The sequence below is a fragment of the Phoenix dactylifera genome, chromosome 10 (genome assembly GCF_009389715.1).
Source record: "Phoenix dactylifera cultivar Barhee BC4 chromosome 10, palm_55x_up_171113_PBpolish2nd_filt_p, whole genome shotgun sequence".
Classification (NCBI taxonomy): domain Eukaryota; kingdom Viridiplantae; phylum Streptophyta; class Magnoliopsida; order Arecales; family Arecaceae; genus Phoenix; species Phoenix dactylifera.
In genome coordinates this window covers 2,958,254-2,985,994 of record NC_052401.1, presented here as the reverse complement: position 1 = coordinate 2,985,994, position 27,741 = coordinate 2,958,254, and the positions used below count along the sequence as shown (strand labels likewise).

Below are 27,741 nucleotides of genomic sequence, written 5' to 3'. Positions count from 1 at the left end.
GAACGCTACCACGAGATGATGCTCTGAGATTACAGTGACTTCAAAAGACAACCCCAGATTTCATGTTTGCTTCAGTACCCAAACAGAACCTGAATTTTTTTTTAAAAAAATAAAGGCTCAAATAGATTAAGAGGCTTAAAATGCTGAATCTGCTTTTTGTATTATTACGTAATTTCAATCAGAAACGCTCATCCCTACAGCTGAACTGTGACCAAGATCAAGCTCACAGAAGGAACAGATAAAATGAGCTTCGTTTGACAGATATAATTAGCTGTATAACCTTCAAAATAAATGAACTGCCCTCAGTGAGTTTACGAGTTTGCACAGGGGACAAACAGAAATTTCATCTGATAGATACTAGCATGGAAAAGAATTACAAATACATCAAGAAGCACCTACTTGCTACCTCCACTCCTTTTTCAATCAATCAAATGACCACAATCAATTATTATGTGGTGGTTAATGACAACTGGAGCTAACATCATAATTGCTTACAATCTGAGGAGCATAAACCACTACCATCCCTTGGATTTCCTTCACCTACACCAGAATCCCTTTTTCTTATGCTACCAAGGTGGCCATGACAATTGCCTTCCCGGGGCCAAGGGGGGCAATATCTCTGAAACCTCAGGTTGTTCCACCTCTGTGGTCGGAAAAACCTCCTTCCAGAGCTATTAGAAGGCCATCCTACTCTTTCAATAGTATGTGAGTTACTGGGCCTTGATTCAAGTATATCTGCTGGCCTTTCTCCTGATGAATTTGGAATCAGATCTGTCGTCTGAGACTCTTCAAGCCGTCGCTTAGTTAGCTGTATTTCTTTGGCAGTCTGAGTCATACTGTGGTTAGAAGATGACTGTGCTGAACTTACAGGGCTGGGTGTTTCCCGGGGATATGGTGGAAGAGGTGGAAAAGGATGGAAAGGCATGCCAGGTGCAATCAACCAGTGTGGGTGAGTGTGGTTTCCCCCAGTTTCAGTGCGTCCTAACTGCTGCATGAGGGCCAAAGGAATGCCGTATGACACACTTATTTGTGAGAGGAATCTCTCCTGTATGCACCCCATTACCACTTCACCTGTAGCCACTGTAGTTTCAGAAGAAACCTGAGGATGGCAATCCTTCTGAGGAGACCCAAATCCAGGTGGTGCTTCATCATCGTCATTCTGCTGCATTAGATTCTTCACACTTGCAACTTCATCAAAAGAACTGTTCTCCGCTCTCTGGGTCCCAAAATCTTTCTTTAATTTCTCAAGTTGAGAACCATGATCTGGTTGTGAACAACCTTTTATAAATTTTGAACCTGCTTCAACAGTTTTATCTTCAACTGACCACAAGGTCCTTGGATCTGGGTCTGTGATATCCAATGGCTGATCCCACCTGCTCTTACGTTTGCGTGTTCTTGTCCTGCTTGCCGCATTGTTATCCATCAAGGGTGCAGAGCTGGAAACCAGTTGATCAGGATGTGAAGAAGTTTCTCCAGGGATATCAACTAAACATGGAGATGTTGGCTGTTGGACTGATTCACTAACACAGACGATGGCATCAGTTTGTCTTGCTGCATGATCACGCCGACGCCTGTACATGGATGACTCAAACCAACTGCAGTAGGAACCCTGTGAATCTAGTTGGCTATCATCCCTATCTGATGGCTCGACTCTTCTGATAGTACGAGGAATCCATTTATCTCTAAAGTTGCGAGCAATTTGATGAACCTGTATATCATAATTAAGGAAACTACAAATAAATCTTCAATTTATAAATAAAGAACTTTTCACTAATATATACATAGACAATAGACATGCTACCAGTTAGAAGTGCATCAAGACTATGCTTAAAATAGCAGAAACAATAACCCCAAAAAATTATTGAAAGCTAAAACACAAATTGTTCAGTGCCAAGAGAAGAAGGCAAACTGACTGCTGCACAAGAACTATGATAAGAAGTTTGACATTCCCGAATTTTGCAAGGTCTTCAACTCAACTCAACTAAGCATTAGTTCCAAACTAGCCTGGGCCAGCTATATAAATTCTTTCCTCCATTCCGCTCGGTTGAGGGCCATACTTGCAAAGAGAGGTTGAGATATCAAATCCTTTCTTACTCCCATATGATTTTCAGTCTTCCTTTACTCCTTTTTCCTTTTATATGTATTGCATTCCTTGGCCTATATTGTACATATCCACAAAAACCATCTAAATCGTCCTTCTCTTAATTTATCCTTAATCGGTGCTACCTCCACCCTTTTACGAATGACTTCATTTCTTATTCTACCTTTTCCCGTACTACCATGCCTCCATCTCGACATTCTTATGGCCATGCTCGTCCTGTGCATACGTTGTTTTCTAATTGCCTAATATCCTGTACCATAAAGCATAGCTAGTCGTACGAACATCCATCAAAATCTTTATTTCAACTTGGCAAGTACCCTATGATCATATAATATTTCAGTTGCACTTTTTCATTTTATCCAACCTATTTTAATCCTATGGATAACATCCTATTCAATCTCCCCTTCCTTAAGAATAATCGATCCTAAATATCAAAAATGAGCACTTTTAGAAACTTTATGATCTCAATTTTCACAATACCTTCATCTCTATTTCCAATTTTACTAAAACCGCACTCCATGCATGTCATCCTAGTTCTACTTAACTTCCTTTAAGTTCTAATGTACTTCTCCATACTTCCAACTCACGATTAACCCCAACCTTAGGTTCATCTACTATGACTATATCATCCACAAATAGCATGCATCAAAAAATATCCTACTAATTATGCCTAGAAAGCTCATTCATAGCTAGCGCAAAAAGAAAAAAAGACTTAGTAGATCTTTGGAGTAAACTTAATATTATTGGAAACTCCTCAGTAATCCCACCAGTAGTTCTCACACTAGTAATTATTCTATCGCACATATCCTTAATCCTATTAATATATCCAACAGAAACTTTTCTTTTTGAATACCAATCATAAGTTTCTTAAGTAACTCTATTATATGTTTTCTCTAAATCAATAAAAACTATATGAAGATCTTATCTCTTTAGGTATACTTCTCCATTAACCTCCAATAGAGAAAAATAGCTTCCATAGTCTACCTTCCTTGCATAAAACCAAATTGGTTCTCCAATACTTTTGTGTCACACCTCAATTTGTACTCAATCACCCTCTTTTGAAGTTTTATAGCTCATGAGTTTAATACCACAATAGTTAGAATAATTTTAAAAATCTCTTTTATTCTTATAAATCGGTACTATAGTGCTCTTTCCTCTATTCATCAGGCATTTTCTTGGTCTTTAAAATCTTATTAAACATATTAGTCAACCAAGTTGCTTCCACATCAAATACTTCTAAACCTTAATACGAATTATATTAAGTCTAACCGCTTTTCCTATTTTCATCTTTTTCAAAACCCCTTTTATCTCAGATACACTAATTTTATGTGTATACTTAATATTTCTATCCTCAATAAAACTAGTAAGGCATCCTAAATTGTCCATACGATTCCTATTGAATAGCTTAACCAAATAATTTCTCAATCCTTTTTTGATCTCATCCTCTTTAACCGAATTGCAAGGTCTTCAGAAGGTTGAAAATTTAGGTTGCCTAAAAGAGGACCACCAAATAACTAGAAAAATATGAAAAACATTTTTATATCTCTAACAAAAAAGAAAATCAAAATGATTTGCCAATAAAAGAATGGGTTTAGTCAAACTTGAGGGTTAAATAGTTCTTTGGCTCAAATCTATAAATGCTGAAGTATTTTTATAATAAATACCAATCAATTTTCTCTTTTATGAAATAAAGAAAATTTCATGAAATTAGGAGTAAGTTACAACATATGAAGCACTCCCTATAGGGTTTATAAGTCATTCTTCTCAATCATAATATTAGACATATTTATCAGTACATGTTTCTGCTCATCCGCATGCAATTACAGTATTGTTAGTTTATATTACCACTAGTTTATATGTTAAACCATTTAAACTAATCCAAAAATTTTATGATAGTTCCTCATTTTCTACATGTTTTAAGATTTAAATAGTCTTTAGAATTCTTAAAATGGGTTGACTCACAACTAAGACCACCGACATTGCTAAAATTACCAACATTCAGCATGAGCTATGTTCAAAACTGTGGTAGAAACCAAATTATCAAATATCAGCCAAGAACAAGCTTAAAAGGAATCCTAGAGCACGAGGCTCCAATCATTGAAGGTCTGGGAGGCTCAGATATATGCGGCCTACCCTCACATGTAGAGATTATTTCCGTGCTTCGAATTTGTTACACCCAAACCTCACTGTTGCACCAAGGCCCACCCTTGGCTAACAACAAGCTTAGTTGAATAAAATTCTCCCCACAAATTTCCACATTAACGAACAATATACATTATGAAAATTTGGGTGTATTAATATGTACTTTTTTATTGCTGAACATCTAAAAAGAGAGCATCAGATGCAGTTAACATATAAATTTCCTTAAAGCTGACGATAGTAAGGTCTCTTTCCTTTCAACTTGGTAAAAATTGGGGATTAGTTGTTTAATTTAAAATAAAAAATCTTAACTAATAACTACATAAATTGCTGGGTTAACTTGCTGTGAGATATCTAAAAAAATTAAATGCTCCTTCTATTTCGTAAAACATCTGTTGAACAAATTATGCATTGACGATACAAAATTTTACATTTCAAAAAGTTGTTATAGTCTTATCTACATTATGTAATCAACTTAAGTTAGTATGTTTTTGCTTTTGACAGGTTACACCAAAACCATTATGAACTAAAGGCATGTATTCTGGCTCGTGTTCCTCAAAAACTCCTAGAATGTAGATCAATTATAAAACCAACAGTGTTCTGGATAAATTAGTCGCATGGCCCTCATGATGGCTATAAATGTAGGAGCATATATTAAAAGGTGCACATATTTTTATCACAATGTAGGTCAGCATGAGAAGCATTATGCCATTACCTACATCAAGACCAAACAAAGTATTTGTTTATAATGAAATTTCTATTAACTTTGGGTTGGCAATATAAATATCTTATACAAAAACTTATTAACAAAATATTTTTGACATGGAAGCTGAATAAGTCTCATTTACGAAATTGGTTTCTTCAATTTAAAACAAGCAAAGAAAAGCATTATAGTCAAAGAAATCCAGGGAAAATTTACAAGGCAACTTTAACAGTTCATTAACCCCACAGGAAAAAAAATCAGCAGTTCATTAAAGATCGCATGCATCAAAATGACCTTAAAACATGTGAGAGTTAAATAAATGCAATAATTAAAAATGGTAAAGCAATATATTTTACAAAAAAAAAGTAATTAATACTAGCAATGTCATTTATTACCTGCATATCACCGTGTCTGGTCAAACTCAATATTGAGTCCCTAAAGCTGCATTGAGAAATTATACACAATAAATTACAAAATTATGTGACATGGATGGGTCTACAATGGAGTAGCAAAGCTAAACAGGAAATAATAAAATCATGACTTATATGAGTTGTACCTATGAGAAAAGAAACAATTTTTGATCCAAATGTCCTATATATTATTGGACTAAATAAGCAACATAAAGTTCCAACGAGTATTCCAGTAATGATAACAAGATAACTATTAATACAAGAATGGAAATAATGCAGACCACTTGGAAAAAATAAAAATAGATAATAAATTACCATGTATAGTTCAAAATAATGGACACTGACAAGGATCACAAAGCTGGAGTGACGGTCTCGAACCTTGCATGGTTGTCCACGAAAACTAGTTTACAGAAGGAAAAGAAACTACAGATCTACAGCTTTGGCATTCAAGCAAGATATGTTCTTGGATGAGAACTAAAGAACTTTGGAAAGTCTTCTTCAAAGGGCCAAAAGCACACAGGCACAAGACATATAACAATCATCGAAGTTTGACATTAGTAGGCAGCCAATGTAGAAAATAGCTAATTTAGAACAAGTCCAAAGTGACATACAAGACAATCTAAGGTTTAAGCATTCAAACAAGAAATTTTCTAGAAACAACACTGGAGAAGAAAATCTTCCAAGGATCTAAAACAGTAGGAAGGTTAAAATCAGGTAGGCAACTGCTTTACAGAGAGAACAAGGTAAATTTACAATGTGTTCAGATTTAGTTTTACTGCTGCAAAGACATTTGTCAGCAATTACCATTATCATTAACAATAAACCAGTGACAGAAATTAAAAGACTATTGCCTAATATAATGGTGCTCAAATCTTCACCCCATGTATTTTTTCCCCTCAATTAAGGAATCAAGTTGTCTGAATCAATATGAAGAATATTCTAAACTGGTAGGCATTGCAACAGTGGGTTCTGATTAAAAAAAAACAATGATTTCTGGTCAGAACTAGCATAAGCTGTAGCATGATCAGCTTTTGATGATTCAGTGATACAATATAGAAATAGCACATCAGATGCAACATCAGAAATAATCAAATGCATGTGTCAGTGCACCCACTCATATTAAGCAGAAGTTTGGCCAAACTCTTGCCTTAGTCAGGACCATGGTATGCTAAACCGGCCCGTACCGGCTGGTTCAGCACGTACCATGCCGGTCCGGATCCTGACCAGTACGGTTCAGCCGTGGAAAACAGTACCGAGCCCGTACCGAGAGAACCCCATCGGAGCCGAAGAAGAAGAAGAGGAGAGAGCGAGCAGGGGAGGGAGCGAGAAGGAGAGGCCTCCGCCGCCTGCGAGGGGGCGGCGGAGCCCGGGTGGGGAGGGAGCGGCGGAGGCCGCAAGGGCAGAGACTTCTCCTCCCTCTCTCCCCCGCTCGCTCTCTTTCACCTCATCTTCTCCAGCTCCGGCTAGGGCTCTCGGTACAAGCCTGGTACCAAAACGATACCGAGAACGATGAACCGGTCCAGTAGGCCACCGGTACGCCTACCGGTACCAATTCGAAATACCTTAGTCAGGACTAAGTTGAATTCTCGTAGAATCCACTCTAAAGTGGGTTAGAGATTCTCATTATATTGACCATTTTTTACATCATCCTAGGTTGATATTGAAGTGAATTAAAGTTTGATTCATATAAACTTCAAGCATCTGCTATTAGGAAATTATTATTTAAAAGCAGTGATTGTATGACTTACTCATAAAAAATAAACATCACAACCACATAGTTTGATTCAGAACACAGCCACCCTACTAATCTTTAAGTGATAAAATCACAATCATAAGTTAGTTTGTAGTTATCAAACATTGTGTGCACATGCGAGTCATACATTTACTTATTGAGATTAATAATATAACAAAATAGTTTCTTTTTTTATAAGTCCAGCTCATCCATAAATCCATCAACATCATTATTTTAGCTGTTTCTCTGTTTGTTGAGAACGTTTAGGAAGAATCCATCTCTTTCTCTGACTTCATTGGTTTAAATTTAATAATATATCCCTGGACTTAAATTTGTAGGTCTGTGAGGCACCAACAAGAGGGACTTCTACTAGGAAATGTAAAAGGAACTTGCAAATTGAATATCTTTATGTAGACATTTAAGGGTTTTCTACTCCCTGACATCTTTCATATTTGCATATGAATCCTTATCTTTTTCATATTTATACAACAATCCTTGCAAAGTTCTCCGTATGTAAAAATTAGTCCTTCCACTAATTTTCATCAATGAAACTGAGTTAAGGTTAACCAAGGTTGTAGAAGGATAAAAAAATACCCTTAATTTAACAATGAATGAAGCTCGAGATCCGATCTCTTCTCGCTCACTTCGCCCTTCTTGCTCAGAACTTGGTCATTAGGGGAATGAAGGGGCACGCGTTAAACTGTTGGTTAAGTGTGAGAGCTAGAGCAAAAATGCCTAGGATTTTAAAATCGTTGAGAGAATATAAGCAAAATATTTCCATTATCATATAGTTAACCTTAGGGGATGTATAAAAAATAAGTTACTAGATCTCAGGGATTAAAATACAAATGCAGACAAGATGGATTAACACAAAATATTTCAGGGACTAATCTGTAAAAAACCCAACATTTAACTACACATTTGCTTCTTGACTCAGTTTATTTTGCTTAAAAACAAGTCAATTCAATTTATATAGAATAAAGATTGAACTTCTTTTCAATGGTAAAATGTGTCATCTGAAACCATTCAACTAAAATGAATTCAAGCAGAACAAGTGGCATTAGATGCAAAATCCTAGAGCACTACCAATATAAAAAATCTATGTATTGTAGATATACAGGTCTATGGAGGCGGAGCCAAGGACCTAGAGGGGCCTGCTACACAACATGCATAATACAATATGGTACAATACCTGACAGAATTTGGAACCATGTCACATACTTGTGGTCATTCCACATAAGCCCACAAGATGAATTGAGTTCTCATTGCCATATGCCCAACTACGACCAATCCAAGTCATTCATCTTCACAACCCACCCTAATAACCCTAGTGGGCATGTTGACACAACTAAAACATGAGCATAGAAGACCCTAGGCCCAATTACCTTTAAGCCCATAATTACCACACACAGTCTGTTAGAAGCCCTCAATCAGAGTGCCAAACATGGGTCAAAGAAAGAGATTTGAGCATATACTCCACATTATGATTTTTAACTCTTTCATGATGAAAACAAGATACGAAACAAGTTTAGTGAAATAGAAGCTTTGAAATTTAATGTATAACCACCAACATAAAAGCAAAGGATAGCACTGAGAGAATAAATAAATAAATAAATAACTATTTCGAACCTTTCCATTCCACTACATGGAGGACCCTGATTCATGTGTTCTGGGGTAAGGATCTCTTTTAGTGCAAGAAAGTCTAACACCTGCAAGAAAATATGAGCATCAACAAATTAGTGAAATTTCCTAGAGAAAAATTTAGATCAATGCATTATATTACATATGACAAAGTTCTGAAAAACTGAAGCAAACCAACCTATGACGGATCAATCAGTTAAAATTATGTCAAATTAGTATGCCAGCCTAGGTATCTAATGAAACAAAAAGACTGGATGAATAAGGTCTGAAATCTTGTGATATACCCCTATATCCTCAAACCAGACATGGTATCTCTCCTATATCTACTCAGTCCACCAAACCAGACAACAATTCCATGTTGATATGGGTCAATACGGCACAAGGTACAAGGTCAAGACAGCATCGTATGATCAAGATTTTAGACACATAAAATACATTATTCATGTTCAGACACAGGAAGGATGGAAAGTACATTTATTAAAAAACACCATGAAAGTCTAATTCTATGGTCTGACTCGTCAAATTAAATATCATATATGCCAATTAGCGAAAGGTGGTCACTTTCTTTCTTCAATCAACATGAAGAAAAAAGAAAAACAGAAAACAAAATAAAATAAGTCATGAGACTGAACTCTATGACATACCAAAATTTGCCAGGAAATAAGATCATAATGTTCTCATGGCATAACCAATCCTAAGGCTCACCAAACCGCTCCAAAAGTCACGATAGACATGTCTAATGTGTCAAATTTTCTGCTGGGACACGTGATAATACTACAAAAATCAATACAGCTCAACTTCATTGGTAGTGTTATAATTCAAAACAATAGTAGTCAGTTTCATTTAGAAGTAATGACTCCAAAATATTAAAGCTAGTTACCATTGCAAATGTACAATAATAGTTAAAAGTACATATACATGCTTCACTATGGGAATTATAATTAAAACTAAAAATACTAGAGATATAATTCTGTTGCAAATGCCAACCTTGAGAAGCTTCCGGATTATAGGAATTCTGTTGAATTTAGTGCGGTTTTGCTTCATTATATTGTGCAGCATCTGCAATCCTATGTAACACAAAAAAAGTCATCATTTTTGATGCACAACCACAATAACTCATTTCTTCTACAAAACATAAAAATTGGAAACGACATGATAACTTCAAGTACCATTTTTGTTAATTATATCCACTAAGACTGTCCGTGATTTTGTTTTTAAAAGAGCATCAAGTATCATGGAAAGATCCCGTATGCTGAAATAATGAGAAAAAAAAGAGGACAGAATGAGGCAATCAACTTTCCAAATATCATTAAAAAATGCTGTAATAATTACACGAGAATGTTTAATACAACCTTTGAGATGCACAGCCTCCAACAGTATCCCCTCCTGCTGCAGTGACAAAGAGAAGCTTCAAATAGCCTTTAGTGGCATCCTGCTCAAAGATGAAAAAGGCAGCATTAATCTAGGATCAGAAGGGGGACAATAGTAATGAATTTTTCCTTGGTCACACAAACAAAGTAATCATTATTGATTTTCCACTTTTGTCAAAAACAGAACTGTAAACTTTGTTTGCACCCATAATGATGCTGTGTTGACGAAATATGTTGGAGCATTCAAAAGCATTAAGTTAAATACAAAGTAAATAGTATCATGGATAGGTAATACTTACTTTCCTCTTGCTAATGCCTCCATCCTCATCTAGTAACTCATTAAGTTTTTCTTCAACTGCATTACAGGCGAAGATATATTAACATAGTTATCATAGGTTGGGCAATAAACCAGCTATCATATTAGAGTATGCAATTACCTCCATCAAAATGTCCACTACTAACACTTGTTGGCAATTTTTTGACCTTGTGGGGAACCAGGTTTTTTGCATTTGACCTGCTCTTCTTTATTGTACTGCTTGAATGAGATGATTTTGCAGGATAAGTTTTTGATGTATTTTGCTTATCATCAACAACCTCGGACAGGGAAGTCTTGCTCCTCAGGATGGAACCAGACACTGATTCTTTCATAGTAACTGAGGTTTGAAAAGAAAGCTTTGAAGGTTGAAGATCAGATACAGGTCTGCACATGGTCATTTCAGTTTCTCTATTATCCAGACTCTTCGTAGAGTTTTCTAATGACCGAACATCAAATATGGATCTGGACATGGTTTCTTCAGTTTGAATAGGAACAGTTTGACAAGAAGCATCCAATGAGTTAACATCAGATAAGGGCCTGAATATGGTTTCGTTGGTTTGTTGATAATCTTTTGAGTCTGGGATTGTGGGAGCACATTGAATTAGCAAATCTTGATTTTCCATAGAAATCTCTTCATGTTTCAGAGTCATAACATTCATAGCATCAGAAACAATCTCCTCCACATTTAGCTCTCTTTCACCATCTTCTTGGATCATCACAGGTTCAGGATATTCATCATCTGAATCACCTTGGACAATAACCTCAGTATTCAATGGATCACCGCCAATATAGCCTCGGCATTCAGGAGCACCACATACACATTTCTTAGCAGCAGCACCAAATACTCTTACGTAGTTGTAATCAAATGTTACCTCTTCGCCCTGGACAGTAAGCAAATGTCATTTACATAACAAATAAGCAACACTAAGAACATTGGGAAAATAAAACATAGATGAAAAGAGAGAAGACATAACCAAATAAAGAAAATTTTTCTGAAAATTATGATATTTTATTCAAAGATAATTGATAGGAAAACCATTCAATCATTAGCATCCAAATGCGGCACGTGCAAAGCATGAGTAAAATATAATCAAGTAATTGAGATAAGGTGGCAATTCAAAGTTATGAGATACATTATTTCTATATATTTCTTAACATGTACAAAAATTGTCATGCAGTTAGCAACAAAGAAAGGAATGTGTCTATTTATTTGCTTATAAAACCATATTTAAAGTGAAATGATAATTCACAAATAACTTTAAAGTACATCTAAAGTATGATATATTGTAAAAAAACATGACAGTTTATGAAAATTTTAAAAAAATTCAATGCATTTACAAAGTTATATAAGAGAGAAACACAATAGTATTAAACAAACTGGATTTGAGTCTAAGTTCAACTTTGAAGCTCATTTGAAATGAATGGCAATTTAATCAAATTGGTCCACACATCGTCCCATGTGAGATGCAAGATATAGCTGTGAAATTTATACATATACACGATATGCCAATGTTATTAATGTTTGAACTCAAGTTTGAAAGGCAAAGTATATCATACTTGAACATATTTTTTGCATTCTCATGTTCAGACCAATACTTGATTCACACATTTTCTGGTATCAAAGCATGGGACCAACATCATGAATCTTTCCCCAAAATTTAAAGCCCTAAGTGCAATCTGAACATTTATTGGCAATCTTGGCCATTGAATAATTCTGCACCTCTTGGAGTAGGAGACATTTGGCAATTTATTGCTGATCATCTGACAAAATATCATACTGGAGCTCGACTGAATCATACGTCCTCCTGTTTCCTCGTAGAGTTATCTAGAATCAACTTTGATGATTGTGTAAATGTTGCTTTGGGTCACTTCACCCCGACCCATTCTAAAGAGGCCTTGGTTTCATCCCTTTAATGACTCTATTTTGAGAAGCAAAAACGTTCACCACTTCTTTTCTGATAGACATAACCAAAATTGTTCCGGTTTTTAGAAATCATGCTAGTTTTGTGCCTTTGAGTCCAAAATCTTCAATGAAGTGTCTTACAGGGTTTGTTCACATGGATCTTCTTTTGTTTTCCATTGTTCTCTTGTATGCTATTTTTACAAGCTTAATAGTAAATCGACTATCATATTTGATTTTGACCTGTCTATTTCCATGAATTCTGATGGTCATCCTTTACTATTGTATAACCATGTTTCTCTCTTTAGTGGCCTTCCTTATGCCCTTTCTTTTCCCATTTGGATCTTTCCTTCACCGTTATCATTTGGCATGTGAACATTCAAAACGTCTGACGAATCCGGGGGTCAAGCTACAACCTGTGGATCGTCTGACCTCTCTTCAACACAATGCCCCCTAAAGTGCTGTTATGCCCCCTGTTATCCTTATGGTGAACCATGATAAAGTAGATGCAACTCTTTCCCTAGCATGGACATTCAATTTCCTAATGCACAAAAAAAAAGATGCATTGTCGGTTGTTCATGTGCAAATCGCAAGGGCGATAATTTATTGCCATGTCTTGATCATTTAGAACCCACATCAGCCTCGTCCATCATTTCGTACACTTCATCCAAACTTCAACCAGCATCAGACTGACCAGAGGATTCATGCTTAGACCATGGCCTACATGCTGCCCATCATCTGCCTTCCAATTTAATAATTCCACAAAGCTCTTAAGACTTATGTTTCCTCTCGAGGATCTCAACACTAGAAGCACCAGTTCATTAATTATTCTCAATCCACTCAGTAGGTCTAGTGGATTGTGAACAATGAGTCTTAGGTTGAATCCCGAAATCAACTCCAAGACATGCAGACAGTGCTTTCACCATCCATCGTACCAAAGTACAATTTTTTCCAAATCAATTGAATCCTTGGGACATCAAACTCAAGCCAATTAAAGGTACATTTTCCCTGTAACAATCCTTCCCTTGTCCGATAATCATCTTTCTTGAATTACTTGCCAAGACTTGGTATCATACTCTGGCCACATGCCATGCCCCTTGTACAACTTTTAGATCCTATAAAGAACAAAGTGGCAAGCAAACCACGCATGACAGAATGACCCTCGAAGTTTCTAACACAGAGTGCTTTAAGAGTGAAGTTCATCCCTAAACCAAATGTCATCCACTTATATAAATAGTTTCAAAGAGCGAATAACCAAAAACTACTTTGCAAACTCCTAGTGTCATATATTTTAACTTTCACTTTACCCATCACGAGTTTATGTGCCACTCCTTCACAACCTGCTCAATGATATCTCCTCCCTTTCACAAGAGCATCATAGGTTACCACGTCTCCCAGTATGGTTACATTAATGCAAGACTCCTGCAAAATCCAGTAGGTGACACACTTTATTCCATGCACCTAGTTGTATTTATAAAATGGGATTCCTGCTAGTTGATTAAACAAATCTAGCTTTCCTGACTCATTATAAGGATAATCTCATTCCATGCAAAACACTTGTACAGCTTAAAGGATTAATACATGTGATAAGATATCCTACTAGGATCCATTATTTCCCTAAATCAAAATTTTTCTTGGCGCAACCATTGCTTTCACTTTTCCTTGACATACTCTTGGCCATATACTTGGCGTAAATCATATGAACTATTCCTTTGGGGTGCTAAAATGATGTATCTTCCCCTCTGTCAAATCAGATGAGTTGCATTGATGACGAACAAGTCCACCAAAAATCCAGTAAATCTCCCACAGACTTATCTCCTACACAATAAAATCCTAACTCCAAGATCTTGAAAAATAGAAAAAAAAAACTCAACAATTCATTAAGGCAAGGCATATGTTAATGGTTAAAGGTAAGATGAAGGTAGGGCTGTTAACGAGCCGAGCCGAGCCCGAGCCTGGGAGAGCTCGGCTCGGCTCGTTTCACAGAAGCTCGGGCTCGGGCTCGGGCTCGGTAACGAGCTCTATATTGGGCTCGAGCTCGGGCTTGAGCTCGTAAAGCTCGTTTTAATTACGAGCTCCAGAACGAGCCCGAGCTCGAGCTCGTAATCGGGCTCGGGCGAGCTCGTAATCGGGCTCGGGCTCAATAACAGGCTATTTTTCTCTATGTGGTCAGATTTTTATGAATTATGGTGCTGAAATAAGATCTTTCAGTGGGAGACTAGAGCTCGTTTGGGTTCGTGAGCTGCTCGGGCTCGAGCTCCGGCTTGGACTCGGGTGTAAACGAGCCTCATATTGGGCTCAGGCTCGGGCTTGTTGACTAACAAGCCGAGCCCGAGCCGGGCTTTTACCGAGCCGAGCCTGAGCCAAGCCGGAGCAGCTCGGCTCATTAACAGCCCTAGATGAAGGATATATTGAGGAATCATATTCATCATCAGCGCCATTAAGCTTTCAACTAGGCATTTTTAAATGTTTAAAATTTTCTAACCATAAAAGTGATTTAGAGCATAGAAGCCATGCCTTCAGACACCATAAAGAAACCAACTTCATCAAATATCAATTTGTTTCTTCCAAGTATCAGTTTTGGTACACACCAGCACCCAACCGGTATGATGTTGGTAAGGTACACCTTTCGGTATCAACATCGGTATTAGGGCATACAGGTATAGGTTCCCTATCAGAACAATAGGGTATGCCTTGTATAGACTAGTACTTCCAATATTTAAAACCATGGTTTCTTCTACAACCAATATCCCCAACAGTAGTGGATGACAAGTTCTAACTACTCATTTTGACAAAATTATCATCTACTCTTACATCAGATATCTTCATGCAGAATCCTCTTTCTCAATATTATTTCTTGTTGCTCTTCCATAATCCAGTCTTCAATAAATATCTTGACATTTTAGTTACACCATATGCAGACACTGATTCCCGTTTGGATAAATTTGATGAAGAGCTCAATGGTGGTTCATATTATACAATAAGTATAGACTACATCTTGCATATTGCTTAATGCTAAATACCATCATGCATGTTGACTAATTCTACATTTTGAACTGAAAAAAGGAAGCATGACTCACAATGAGACTAGAAATGCTAAATGACCACACGTAATGACCAATTTAAGTTCAATCAAAAGAATAACTAATGGCACAAAGCAGTTGAGCCATTACCTTCTTAATGTCCCTTATCGCAAATAGTCCAATACAAACTTCTCCATTTACCATCCACTGCTTCCACAAAATTAAAAGGAAAAAATGAAGATCATAGTGATTTAATAATAAAAGTAGAGCTATTAGTCAAGTTAAACATCGAAAAATAAAAAACTAGTACCAGTTATAATTAGCAATATGATGATTTATGGACATAAGATTAAAAGTTAGCATCTAGGAATCAAAAAAAGCTGCCAATATAAAAATTCACATATGAGCATACTACATTCCAAATATACAGTTGTTAATCATTAACAATTTCATAATTATGTTCGAAATTATCCCACAATAAAACTATATGGCTTGAAAAGAAATTCAAATAGAATTTTTTTAAAAAAAAAGCATTGGTTCTTGGTAGATAGAAGACCTAATGCTTAATGGCACAATATGTTTTTCTGTAAACAAATTTTAGATGTTAATGATTAAGAACTCAATCCATTTGATTCAAGAATTTCTTGTAAGTGGATGGGTAGATGACGAAGTAAACTTATATCACTAGCGCTCAAAAGAAGCAAGAAACAAAGAAAATCAAAGAGCTTAGACCAAAAAACTTGACTATAACAGCTTAGACCAAAGTGATCCTCATAGGCATTTCAACACATTTTCTAAAGCATTAAAAGCAACTATGCTACCATGAGGACAAAGTTATCAACAAGCAACAGAAGAGAAAAATTTGGAAATGCCAACATTGGCAACTTCAATTTAGTACATAAAACCCACACAAAAATGCAGATATTATGGACAGCACTTATCCAAACCACAGCCAAAGTAATCAAGAAACATAAATTCTGTGTTTGTGCAAATTAAGAGGTCAAGTGTAAACAAAACAATCACCTTTTCAGTGCGACAATTAGGATTGCAGCTATGATTGATGAAGCGCCCCAAGTTTCCTTTAGCACATGCATCTATTACCTGAATTAAGTGAAAGTAAGACTAGTCATTTGAAAGAAAATCAAAAGTGACACATGCAAAGATAAGCTTGATTTTAAAAGACAAGCATGTTTTGCAAACAAAGAAGTACTTAATTTTGTAGAACAATTAAAAAATAATTGTTTCAAATGAACAATATAAAGATGAGGAGTGCAAAATATTGTGTCATGTATTACGATAGCTATACTTTTAGTTCATTTGAATAGTGAACCGACAACAAAATATTCCAAAACCTTTATATCATTCATCATAAATCATTCACGTTATGCTGCTACAACTTAACATTGCATGGAAAATTGTTAGTTGTTAACAAGTGTGAAATGTTCTAAAATTGTGGAACTACATATAAGCACTAATCACCAATTTAATATGCTCCGCAAACATGCATGACTAGATACATTCGTGGATGCAAACTTTATTTAGATATTTGCGCTGCACAAACCAAATGAATGGAAGGTAGAGTCTCGATGCAAATCAATATTATTTGCTAAATTCGACAACCATTATAGTGGGCACCAAATCTACAAGTAGGAAGATTTTCTAGATGTCCTGTAACATCCCACAACGACCTCACCAGACCAGAACCTAACTGAGAAATAAGTATCTATGGAAGTTAGATAATTGTTTCACTAGTAATATGAAATTAAGAAAAGCAAGAACACTAGAAAAAGGGGGCTCTATAGTAAATATTCTCCAGAACATGGAAAACTCCAAATAATAGCTAAGACAAGAGGCAGGGTGGACTGGAAATCTTTCACATGGGACTTCTAGAGGGTAACACAGACATGGATTTCCTTGTGGTATGGGTTTACCTTGCTACTGGTGATGAGTGGTGAGGCAGACTGTTTTCTTTCCCCATACCAGACCAATTACAACACAACCTAAATTGGCATATCAGATGTAGTCCAAGATCTAGATCTAACTTTTCCAAAGGGTTCCAGTCAAAGTCAAGAAAAAATAGGCAACACCTCAATGTTCCCCAAGTCCAGTCCTGGAAAGGAAATGCTGTGGACAGAAAATTGGATATTGTATTCAAGGTGGAAATATGGACATTATCAAATTTCTGATTGGTGGATGGCCTTGCTTATCAAAGCTTTCTCTCATAACACCCCTCCCCCTCCCTGCCCGCCTGGACCAACCCATGCCCAAGCCCATGGGCCCTGAACCTGCCCATCTTATTGTTCCATAACCCATCAAACCTCAATGAAAATACTTAACGTTATTAAAAATAGAGAGATGAGGGTTACGAGATACTCTATACGTGGAAATGCTGTTGCTTCCCATCCCTGGTTTCATGTGCCACTTCGTCGAGTACGCCACAACCCTTTAGCAATCAAATCCTCTCTCACACACACACACACGTAGTTGGCTTAAAAGACAACCTCTTTTCTCTCCACAAGTCTGGTACCCCAGAAAACATCAGAGCCTATAGCAGCAAGCCCTAGTCTCCCTACCTCTGCTTCCTTTCCCCTCTCTCCTCATGCATCATTGCTACCAATACAATTTTACAAGCAGCTTGTGGACTAACTGCCACAAACCGTGTTTGCAAGTCTCATTTTATTATGTCGTAGGTTTATTTTCTTCTATCTACATTCATTGTCATATGGTCGTATGTTATTTTTCATATAAATTATTTATTTGTGAAGACGCATGAATAGTAATACCCATTCATTTTTAGAAGTTTAGGCATTTAAAGAAAGTTCATGTGTAGATAAATTTCACGATGTGAATTTTTTTTTTTTTATAATCTACTTGTCATTCAAAACAGAAACTTCTAAATTACAAGGCAAGTGAATAAATTAACAAACAGATATAAACTAACAAGTTTTGACAATTTAATAATATTTAGTATATTTGCATTGTTAGGATACAAGGATTCACTTACTAGATTAAAATCGCATTATAGAAGTGCCCACCATAAAAGGGAAAGGCCATATAATTTCAACTTAAAAATTGTACGGTAGGGGGGGGAAAACAGATCAGCATACCTTTTAATTGGACTTTAAAATTATTGTATATATATTTCAATTTAGATTCAATGATTAATGACCAGCTATTAAATTCCCCTAATAGTTATGCACCCTCCCGGCTCCACCGCTGTGCTATAGTGTAGCAAATAATAGCCAATTTAGTTCTAGCTAATTTGACCTATAAACAATGTTGTCACCTCTATATGCACTTATAATTTTGAAAACACATCAACCATTTATGCAATTTAGTTTTGCAAAGCCATCTAATTAGAGCTAAACTTGCTGCATGAACTGTGACTTCTGATGGAGCTCATTAAATTTACTTGCCTCAAGCAAGCTATGGTATATATCCTTTTCTTAGGTACTTAAAGCTGAAGGTAGCAAAATTTTAATTCCCAAATTTCACCTGAACTAAAATCAACAAGCCTCACCTTATTATAAAGGCCCGGTGATCTACTTCAAGAATTCTAATAAAAGTAAGATTAACTATAAATATGACTTCAATAATGTTAAATGCCCACTTCATCCGAAAATCGAAACCTGTTAGGAAATGGATCAACAATGTATAGAAAAAGCTGGTGGATGACATCAGGTTGACAGCCAGTAGTAATGAAGAAGCTAAACTAAGAAATGAATCCCAATTTCATGTCATGTGCAAGTTTTGAAAAAGTATATGCAATTCATTTTCTTTTAAAGATGATGACTTTTACTCCTATGCAGAAACAACTCAAACCCTAATACTCCATAAAAAATGAAATGAATAATAAGCAAAAAATAGAATAATATAAAAGCAAAGGTAGGCTTGAATAGGCCAAACCTCACCACCATTCAATGTCATGAAGTAGAAATGCTTCTGACCTCTGGAAGCATAGTATCTTTGACGAGCTTCATATGAAGCTAAATCAAGCACCTGAAATGGCAAAGTATGATATCCTAATAATGTAGTTGCTATCAAGAAAGTAAAAAAGGTTAAATAACATACAAACTTGCTTGTAAGTTGTGATATCAATGACAAATGGAAGAAATAACCCAGAGATTATTTAAACGCTTTCACATAACTTTCTCACACAGAATGAGAATTTCCAGGTTACACTGTCAGTAGAAAAATTAGGGAGCATGAATTTAAAGAAAAAGGTGAAAAAAATCCAAGATTACCTCCCCAACATATTCAATAAGAAATTGCCCTTGAGATACATCTTCAAGCAGCTGTAAGCCATAGCCTTTCTTTCCACAACGAAAGCACTTAAATTTGGCATATTTGCGTTGCTGGAACTGTTCTCAAAATCCTTTTTTGTTAGAAGCGGATAGAGCATAAGAAAGCAAAATGGTCGGGAATCAAAGAATGGCTAAGAACTACAAACCTGCTGATTTGAACAAAGATCCCCACGTGGGCAGGTTCCTTTGACACACTCTATGTTAAGCATCCGGTTCAAACATGCATCTCCACAACCCAAACTGCCATCTAAAGGAGGTTTGCACTGACAAACCATGATCTGTTACAGGAAAAGAATAAAATAAATGTCAAAGAACCCAAATTTATCAAGAAAAGTTAACAGAAGAACAGAAAAGGAATAATTAAGTGAAAACAGAATGAGAGGAAGCGGACAAAATGGCAGGCAACATAAAGTAACTGGATGAAAGGAGCAAATTTTGGATTTTGATCACCTAATTTGGTTTTACATAAGATTTGGACTAACAATTAACATAAGTGGATGTGGCACATTTAACCAATGCAGAATCCATATGCATCCAGGCTGCATAATGAGCTACAGGTGCCTGCATAGGCCAAGGCAGCATGTTTTGCAGCCTGATTGCATATGGACTGCAATAATGACAGATTATAATTAAATATGTCACTCCAAAAAGAAGATTGACTTTAGTGACTTTTTGAAGATTGATAACTTAATTACTACTAGTTTTGTTTATTAGTTATGTATTTCGATCCGGCATGCATCTTTTTGGCTTATATTTTGATGATTTTTCATCTGATAATTCGTAAATGTATCTGTTGAATGAGCATACTAGAAATTTGAGAATAGTTCATTAGGAGATATTGTTACTCAACTAAACTAAAGTAGTCTCTCATATAAGCAAAAGAACATATCTAATATTTCTTTTTACTTATCTAATTGTAATTTTTAGCTTATTTTTGTCTATTGTCTATTTTCATGAATGTCTTGTTATGTGTTTTTATTTTTAACAATCCAACTGCATACAAGCTCGCTTGTGTGCTTGCGTCCTCCATATGCACAATGCAAAGCCCTAGCTGCTTGCATATCATGGTCTCTTATTAGAACCTTGCCAGTTACCACATATAAATGATTCCAACATTCATGTCCAAGTTCTCATTCAAGTTACATGTGCGAAATGCAATATCCAATATCCAAAAGACACCTAACAAAAAAAAGTGCAATATCAAATATTCGTCATTGATAGTGATACCTACTGGTGATGGGGAGATAAATGATACATCAATCACCACATGTCCTTATATGAGCTTACCAAGGCTGATCTCAGACCAATTTATCTTAAAATAGATGGAACACAACAAATTTAGCTTTTTAGCTTAAAAATCAACTAATTTGTAGCACCTACAAAATTTAAGGTCCTCAAACAATTTTAATTGCAAGGAATTCAGAAAGAATAATAAGTGAAATTGTTTGAATGAAATTCTCAGGTTCTAGTTTGCCCCCCACCCCTCCTCTCTATTTACATCTTCTCCAACCCCTTCCTCCCATACACCTCTTAAAGATGATTACTAACACTGAGACTAGTCCTCCTCTTACTTTCTCTTCATATTTGACCTTCTTCCTATTTCTTTGTTATTCACTGTATCTAGATCAGAACATAGGTCAAATCTATACGCAAATCTAACTTCCAAGCTCCTCTCCCTCTCTCTCTCTCTCTCTGGTCTCTCCCTTGACTCTACTTTTACCAATCCATAGTTCTTCCCAAATTTTTTTCCAAATTAAATAAAGGGGGGAAACTCAACAGCATGATATCTCATCACTTATATGGCAAACTCAATTTTTATTACAATCATATTATTCATACGCAAGAAGATCCTCACATATGTGCCACCCCAATCCATCAGCAAAAGTACTAGATTATTTCTCAAAGCATCACAGGAACATATGGGACTTATTTTGACAGTTTTCTATTTTTGTTTCCTTGAAGAAACCAATGTACGATTCTAATGAAAAAGCATTTAACTCCAAATTAGTATATACCACAGGTATTTTATAGCCATCTCAAATTTAAGAGCAGTATTCATTTTAAGTAATTGTGGAAAATACAATAACCTTCAAGCATGGCTTCTCCAAAAATTGAATCCCACCCCACCCCCACCCCCCCCCACCCCCCAAAAAAAAAATAAAATAAAATAAAATAAAATAAAATATATATCTAAATATTGGCTTCCAACTCACTATTTTTGTCTCCTATTCCAACTCTGAAGAGAGGTTTTTAAAGACCATGGTTTGGTAAAGGCCCATAATGGTGACTGTTTGGTAATGATACGTACCATGGTATGGTCCCATACTGACCCATCAGCCAGAACTACCAGAAGCCTATACCAATATGGGGTCAATATGGGCTGGTACAGACAGTATGTACTGGCCCCATAATGCAGTACCTTAATCCTTTCTTTGAAAGTACCAAGGTGGTACTTTGGCAGTGTATTTACATGACTCGCTGTTGAAAACAAACTTTGAGTTGATACAAGGGATTGGCATCATAGCAGCAGACCTAGGGGTGTTAGTCACAACTCACAAGGCTTGATAGCCAAATCAAAAGCCTACCATGAAGGTAGATTGTCTGTAGGACTACCGTGTAAATGCTGAAAACCATTTTTATCACAAAGCATTCATGAGACAGAATCGTTCTTTCTTTATAGATTTACAGAGAGCAAAAAGCAGCAGCAGTGAATAAACAGATAGGCATGTAAGGAATATCATGTTTCTATCATAGGTCTACATCAAACAAAAAATGAGACAAGCCAAACCTCATCAATGGTCTGAGTTTTACGTTTACGATGCAAAAACAAGTTAGACTTGATAAGCGTCCAAGAGGCTTGTTGTGAAGCTGCAACAACAACAAAGAGAAGCACAAAAAAAGGAATAAACATCTAAACACACCCCAAAAAAATCTGCATATTTTTTAGACTGCAACAAGAGTTTAAATTTGTGCAACATGAGCATTATGAGATGTGATACGAAATCCTATACCTGTTAATTTTGAAATTCCAGTTCCCTTAGAACTAGGTTGTATGTTGGAAAAATTTTCATCACAAGAAGCATCTGAAATCTCCAACTCTGCATTAATTTCTGCATTTGTCTTCTCTTGCAGTATTGAGCAGTCAGCAAATGCCTTGTCTGTGTTGTCCTTACAAGTCCTTTAGAATAAGAGTGGTAGACGTAAGTGAACAAATGAAAAGCTAAGGCTTAAAGGAATCTAAGCCAAAAACTTTCAGTCTCAAAAGATGTGGTAGAACAAACAATTATAACCAAACATGTCATACAGCAACATGAAATCAAAACAAATTGAGCTTCCATGCACCAATACAAAATATCACTTTTTAATACTTTATGCATGTAAATATGTATGTATATGCACCAAATGCCACTAAGCAAACAAACAATGGATTAAAACGGTAATAATGCACAAATAACAAAAAAAAAAGGAAATAAATAAAGAAAATGTTCGAGTTGATGGTTCATTCTGTACATATTAATCATGCCCAGAAACTTTCTCAATTTTTGCATGTACATGCATTAGGATTACAGTTTTCATCAACAAGGATCAGTAACCCCACAAGAGAGAGATCAAAAAAAGCATAATTTTTAGGAATATAAATATGAAATTACTATCACAATAAAGTTTTTACCATCTGCAATTTGTTTCATCTATAATATCTGCAAGTGCAGCTGATATGCAGCGCCACTTGTGGCAATCATCACAGCACACCCATGCAACACGTGGTGGTAAAGCCTGGCCCTCTAATGCAGAAGCTTCATTTGATGCCAGTTCATCACCTGCAGGTGCCATACCAGAGTCTGACACATTTTTGGAAACAGCTTCTCTTCCAGCACTATATTTACCTATGCAATGAAATGAGTAAATTTAAATCATATATACCATGATATTCAGGAAGCAAAGGAAAAAGGATATGCAAATAGTCATATATTCGAAATAATAATCAACTCGGTGAGAGAAGGAAAGAGTATTGTTCAAGGATGAACTCACAGCTTAGTTCAGTTGATACAGTCAGTGAAAACTTATTAGCTGCCCTTGAAGACAAGCCCACGCTCCGACTTTCTTCTAAGCAAGAATCAAGTGTTTGACTTTTCTCCTTGCTTCTGCTCTTATTGGCTGACTTCCTTGCACTATTCTTCTTCGGACCATGAACATCCTTTCTCTTGCACCTTGTTGCCATAGTTTTACCCGAACTGCCCTTACTCACCCTGGAATTGGTACTTCTAGGAAGTTTATGCCCTTTAATTTTATCAGTCAGCAGTGAGGCCCCCAATGTTCCACCTTCTGACTTTCTATCCCCAATATCAAACCCAGGCAATGGCCACATCTTGTAACCCACTTCCTTTTTCATATGTTCTTCAAACCTCTCACGTTCAACCATTCCAAGCACCGCAGAATCCACAGGAAAGGTCTTATCTTTTGAAGCTTTTCTAGCAGATTTCTTGATGGACTTAGAACATACAGGAGTTCCTTCATCAGGGCCACTTTGCTTTTTACATTTACGCCTACTGAACTTTAAAGGCACACTAGCATTGTTCAGGCTTTCTAGACCAAGCAACTTTTCTTCAATAATAGGATGTTCTGATATGGTGCATGTTGTAACATTGGCTTCAAGACCTTTCTTCCCTTTCTTTCCTTTCTTTCCTTTCTTAGTATTGGCCTTTGGCTGTATAGACAGACAAGATACAGGACTCAGAATAGTTTTGAAGTCAGTCAAAGCAGCAGCATGCAGGTCATCTTGAACCACAGGTACAGGAACAAGTATGCTTGGAACCACTCCAGCATCTGGGCTTGTTGACAAGGCAGCCTCACTAACCACAACACCAATATCCACAACAGGGTTATAAACATCAGAGTCTGGTGATGATCCTGGATCTAATGAGTGCCTCTTGTTGATGGCTTCCACCAATGTCTCAGACCCTACTCGAGATGAAACCCCAGGGCACTCACCCAGCATTTTACCAACAGATGTTTCGTGAGTCAAAGTACTTTCCACATCCTTGTCTCCAAGCTGTCCATCTCGTTGAAGTGACTTGAGTCCCATCACATGCCTATCTTCTGCCACTTTGTGTTCAACGTCAACTTTACTGGAAATACCAGAATTGGTACAGGAATTTAATGGCAGGCACATATTATTGGTTTCTGCTGAAGCTTGTGAATAAACCAGAGCAGGAAACGTAGGTTGCACATACATCTGATCCTTTATATGCATAAAATTGGTTGGAACAGCACATTTGGTTTTTGACAATCTAAAACTCCCATCTTTCTGAGTTGTATTTTGTAGCTTTCTACCTGCCCCATGCCTCCCTTTCCTTGACCTTTTGTTCTGAATTTGAGTTCGATCAGAATCAGATCTTCCAAGCTCACCATTTTGCTTGAATATCCTTAAAATGTTTTCAGCCTTCCCCCAGACAGAATGTCGTACCAGTCTGTCAAAGCAGCTTCTTTTCCTTGTTACTTTGTTTAAGATATTAAAAGTGCTGCTTGAAATTGATGTGCTAGTGTCAATTGCTTTCCTGCTTTTCCTTGCATTATTTCTATTTCTACTTAATGGATCCAGCCTCTCTTCACTAAGGTTATTCCTCAAGGAAGCAGCACGTTTAGGGTTTGTACGCCTGAAGACAATTAATGGAACAGGTTTTGGATTGACCATACCTCTGTCACTCAACTGTCCACAAGGATATTTTCCATTATTACAGCAAGTTGATGTTATGTTGCAAGCATCAGAATCGTTCCCTATGAATTCTGGCCCCAATGAGTAATCTGAAGGATGATTTTCTGCAGCAGTAAATGGATGATATGATTGCTGAGAGGATGATCCTTCCACAACAGAGCAAGATCCCACTTCATCAGGTGAACCCTGCATTAAGTTCTGGCAACTGCCTCTCTGGGGAATAATAATTCCATCTGAAGGACTGCAAGATTCAGATTCAGATTCGTGCTGCTCCTTCTGTGCTCCCTTAAACTCCATGCTCAGACAATAACCAGATTGTGGGCTTAACAGCTGATTCTCCTCACCGCCTCCATCATTTGCGCAAATCATGATATTGCAGTTTGTTGAAGTATCCAAGCAATCCCTAGAAAGATGAGGACAGCAAAACCTACCTACATGTTTAGTGGTGTCCTCACTTGTTTTTATCAAGGAGAAATCTGCTGTCAGCTCAGAAGAAACAAGAAGGGCATCATCACATCTGCTGCAGTCTTTAATGTCATCAAACAATCCAGCAATGTATCCACCTTCTAATCCAATCGCAATTCCAGGAGAATTCCGAGAACCATCTCCCTCCAATGTTCTCAGCGGTGACAGACCTGGAAAGTCTTCATTCTCTTCTCCATTAACCATCTTCGGAGTCTGAACTGAAGGTCTCTGTTCTGCGGAAAGATGCCTCCTCTCTTCCTCAGCCCCCAACCTCCCACAACCGTCATTCACCTCCTTGTTCTCCTTAACTAATACCTCAGAGCAATTCCCAATATCGTCAGAAGTACCATGGCCATCACAAGTAGGAGAGAAGCCTGGCTCCACCTGTTCGGTAATATTTGCATCACTTTGCACAAGGTGACCAATTTCAACAAGTGTATGATGAGTGCTGAACTTTTCCCTAAAAACCATCTTGGAAGTCTCCTGGGAGGGCCCCTCTTCTAAGACAAGGTGCCTGCTCTCTTCCTTAGCCTCCACAACCCCCCTACAACCTTCCCCCACCTTGTCTACCTCCTTAACTGATACTCCCAAGCTATTGTTGCTATCCACCATAACGCGATAGCCATCACAAGGAGGAGAGGAAGCTCTCTCCTCCAGTTCCCTAACTTCCAAATCATTGCTCATTTGGAGACCATTCTCAACACACGCATGACCAGCGCTGCAATCTTCCTTATTAACCGTCTTGGGAGTTCCCACCACGGGTTCTTCTTGTAAAACGACAAACCCACTTTCTTCCTCAGCCCCCACAAAATGCCCACAACCATCTTCCACCACCTCCTCCTCCTCCTCCTCAACCAACGCCCTTGCACCATTCTCAAAATGCGCAGAAGCCACACTATCATTGCAAGTAGGAGAGCAAGCTCCCTCTTTTACATCCGAGACATCTGTCCGACCAGCCACCAGATAATCATTCTCCAGACCCACATGACCAGCATCATGAAACCCATCCAATGCCTGATCACCAGTAGCACCATTGCCATCCAAGGGCTCACCAACCTTCTCCGGGGCTGGCCGGGGCTCACATTCCTCTCCTTCAGTCCTATCTAACAACAAACAATCACAACCGTCCTGAGGGCTCCCAAGAACCTCCCCCAGTCCTCCGACAGCCGGCAGCAATCCGCACATGGACTCCTCTCCGACCTCCCGATCTCCCCAACGATTCCTTTCCGCCTCCCCCATTCCTAGAAAACCTAAACCATCCTCAAATTAAACCCCAAAAGAACCACCAACCGGAGCAATAAAACAAAAAAGAGGCAAGAAATCAATGCATCTCGACGGAAAAATCCAATCCTTTTCCCTCAACCACCCCCAATAACCCAAGAAAGCGAACAAAAAACAACCAAGAAATCCAAACGGATCGTCCACCCCCGAGAAAACTTCAACTAAAACAAACCAAGAAAACCCGAGAAAAAGAAAAAGAAAACCCTAACACCCACCCACGGACGAAAGAAGCAAACGATCCGGACGAACTTTGGAGAGAAAAAAATCGATCAAATCGACAAAAATATATTTAAAAAAGGGGGAGAAAAAGGTACGGAGAGGAGGACCCGGGGAGGGCTCTGATCGGCCGCCGCTTCGGCTTCTTCTTCTCCGCCACCAACGCCGCTCGCTGGGTTCGAAGCATATAAGCTCTTGGCGTCTCCACGATGGGAGAGAGAGAGAGAGAGGGAGAGATGGGGGGGGGGACAGGGAGAGAGTTTGTTGACGGTTTCAGGGAAGGAGTTGGAATCCGGCTCGGTCTGGGAGAAGGAATAGGCGAAGAGGGGGGTTTATTTTATTATTTTATTTTAGTGTTAATTTTCTCGGGGGAGGAACGGAACACGTGTAATTCAGTGCTCTATTTATAGTAATCTTGTGAAAAGAA

At 37.4% G+C, this 27,741-nt stretch overlaps 1 protein-coding gene across 2 annotated transcripts; it reads right to left on the bottom strand.

Annotated features, from left to right (window-relative positions):
• Nucleotides 1-141: 141 nt before the first annotated feature.
• On the bottom strand, nt 142-27,625 carry LOC103713804. 2 transcript variants are annotated; one of them, XM_017844441.3, is made up of 18 exons: nt 27,425-27,625; nt 23,669-27,067; nt 23,310-23,523; nt 22,651-22,817; nt 22,428-22,507; nt 19,786-19,917; nt 19,580-19,696; nt 19,242-19,334; nt 16,359-16,436; nt 15,486-15,542; nt 10,534-11,293; nt 10,396-10,451; nt 10,079-10,158; nt 9,896-9,978; nt 9,714-9,793; nt 8,715-8,794; nt 5,339-5,384; nt 142-1,708 (listed from the first exon to the last, which is right to left on the bottom strand). In XM_017844441.3, the coding sequence occupies exons 2-18, from the start codon at nt 27,054-27,056 to the stop codon at nt 482-484; spliced, it is 6,738 nt and encodes a 2,245-aa protein (XP_017699930.2). In that variant the 5' UTR covers nt 27,057-27,067; nt 27,425-27,625; the 3' UTR covers nt 142-481. The 2 variants fall into 2 exon arrangements, with proteins under 2 accessions (XP_017699930.2, XP_008799052.2); XM_008800830.4 differs by having other exon boundaries at nt 23,669-27,058.
• Between the last annotated feature and the right edge of the window lie 116 nt (nt 27,626-27,741).